Source organism: Poecilia formosa, unplaced genomic scaffold (assembly GCF_000485575.1).
Source record: "Poecilia formosa unplaced genomic scaffold, Poecilia_formosa-5.1.2 Scaffold59, whole genome shotgun sequence".
In the NCBI taxonomy this organism is placed as follows: Eukaryota; Metazoa; Chordata; class Actinopteri; order Cyprinodontiformes; family Poeciliidae; genus Poecilia; species Poecilia formosa.
Window position 1 is genome coordinate 693,194 of NW_006799998.1, and position 2,542 is coordinate 695,735.

At 35.2% G+C, this 2,542-nt stretch overlaps 1 protein-coding gene across 1 annotated transcript in view; it reads left to right on the plus strand.

The window, feature by feature from the left end:
* The first annotated feature begins 618 nt into the window (after positions 1-618).
* Positions 619-2,542, plus strand: part of LOC103139253 (hemicentin-1-like) — a 16,525-nt gene continuing 14,601 nt past the window's right edge. The window contains exons 1-4 of the mRNA XM_016672330.1: positions 619-768; positions 1,137-1,263; positions 1,508-1,906; positions 2,158-2,478. Coding sequence (XP_016527816.1) covers positions 1,218-1,263; positions 1,508-1,906; positions 2,158-2,478 — 766 coding nt within the window. The 5' untranslated portion in view covers positions 619-768; positions 1,137-1,217. The remainder of the gene's footprint in view (positions 769-1,136; positions 1,264-1,507; positions 1,907-2,157; positions 2,479-2,542) is intronic.

A 2,542-nucleotide genomic window follows, 5' to 3' on the forward strand; every position in this document is an offset into this window, starting at 1 on the left:
TATTCAACAGTGCTTTGCACTACAGTCACTCATTCACATGCTGATGGTGGTAAGACACATTGTAGTCACAGCTTCCATCTGACAGTCTGATTGAAGTGAGGATGTAATATTCCAGTGCCATCAGGCCCTCTGACCAGCAGCAGTCAATGTGCTGGTCAGAGGGCCACAATGTTTCAGTCATTGTACCCAAGGACACAATGACTGAGACAGACTGAGCGGGGGACCTACCACAGGATGAACTACTGTATATTGGCTATACATTTGCATTTTTTTCCCCCTTTCTTCAAAGGAACACAAGGAATAAAACAAAAAACTAGTGAAGATGATCAAACTCATATGTGTCTGCATATATGGATTCATTTATTTTTGCTCTAAATAAGAAGTTGAATTAAATGGTAGGCTTGAAGTGCAATAGTGACTGCAATTTAAAAGCATGAAAAATACTGTTGTCAAAGTTTTCCATATTCCATATTATCCAAAAATACTGCAAAACAACCTCTTAGTTAATGATTTATGATGATGAAATACAGAAAAATATATAAACACATGCATTATCAAAATTTATTAAATGTACAGATCATAAAGCTTGAGTCTCAGCCATTGGTTGAGGAGCTTTTTTTCATAAAAGTGCTCACAAACCAACTTCCCTATTCTTAATGTGGCCAAAAAAAGAAAAAAGGAAGAAATATGAAAGAGAAAAGAAGAAGGCAGTTTAGACGCCTGTGAAGAAAGTCACTGAAGACGAGTGGAAAGGTGGACAAAAAAAAGGTAAATAAAACTTTGATTTACGTAATGCTTTAGCTCTCATCAGACTGATGAACAAAAGAATTCAATGTTTATGTGTGTGGGTGGGTGTTGGAGAGTTAAAGAGAAAAATCAGTACTTTCTTGCTGAACAAGGTTAGAAATCATTTCAGCCTTGTAATGCCACAGAGGTGTGCAGTGTATAAATTCTCTGAATACTTACACATTTTAACTATTCACTGACATTTATTTGTCTTTACTGAAAAGATTTAAAGTCATAATTTTGCTAGCAACTTTATCTAAAATTTTCATAAAGTGCAGCAATAGTGAAATGAAATCCAGTAAAGAAATGTTGCATTGTATGTATGATGTTATGTCTGAACTCTGCTTCAGTTTCAGTATTTTTCTGAAACTCCTGGATAAAAGTTTCTTCCCTGTTTGGAATGGACTGAAGGTTTCAAGCTTCAAATCAGGATGTTTGTTTTCATCTGGTTAATCGTGTCTCTCCCTTCTAACAATGGTAATGTATGAATCCTCTCATTTATGAACATGAAATCAGTAATTTACAAATGATTACAATGCATTTATTATGTGCAGATCACTCAAGGAAAAATTAATGGTTAATGTTTAAAAACATTATTAATAGAATCTGGTTTGTATAAACATTGACAAGAAACTCACTACTTTGACAATGTTTCATTTCACTGAAATATTTTATTATTTTTTTTACAATTTCTGAGTTTAATTGTTTTTCTCACTAACAGATGCATTGCAAATGAAAGAAACCTGTCAAGAGACAGATTATTGTGTTACTTTCAATGAGGGAGAAATAAGAGCAGAAGCTGGACTCTGTGCTGTGATACCATGCACTTTCACATCTATCTTTGTACCTAAAGACATTATTTGGTATAAATGTGAATCATATCAGGACAGATGTGACAATTCTGGAAAGATTTTTTACTCTGTCAAGAACAAGGAAAACATTCACCCTGGGTTCAAAGGTCGAGTGTCACTGGTGGAACCGAATGTTGCTCAGAAGAACTGCAGCATCATAATCAATGATCTCAAGGAATCTGATTCTGGAAGGTATCAGCTCCGAATTGAGGGAAAAGCAACAGGAGAAGCATTTTCATATAAGGAAAAAACAACACTATCAGTAACAGGTAGGGAAACAACAAAAACTTCAGTATAATGTCACATCATATTTCTAAACATGATAAAATATTTTTCTTTTTACTATTTTTATTTACCTCTGAGATCAGATTGTAAAAGCTTATTTTTGACAAAAGTCAATTTTTCATTTTGTTTTTCCAAGTTTAAGACATCATCTAGTTTTTCAATCTGTCTCATCAAATTTAAGATAATTAAACTCACTGGTTTTGTGAGTTTTCATTCAATGAACTGTTTCCATCAGGTCTGAACCAAAAGCCCTCAATGATGATTCCTCCACTGACTGAGGGACAGCTGGTCACTCTGACCTGCACTGCTCCTGGTCTCTGCTCTGGGTCTCCTCCTAACATCACCTGGATGTGGAGAGGAAAAGGAGAGAACGACTCTTTCATCAAAGGAAACATCACTGCTTTAAAAACAGAGAATCTGACCGCTTTCACACAGAGACACGTCTCAACTCTGACCTTTAACTCTTCAGCTGATCACCACAACACCAAAATAACCTGTAAGGTCAGCTTCACAGGCGGCATAACTACAGAAGAGACTGTGACTCTGAATGTAACATGTGAGTACCTTATTGTCATATAAATCCCGCTGATTATGTTTTTAATTATAACTTGTTAACATTT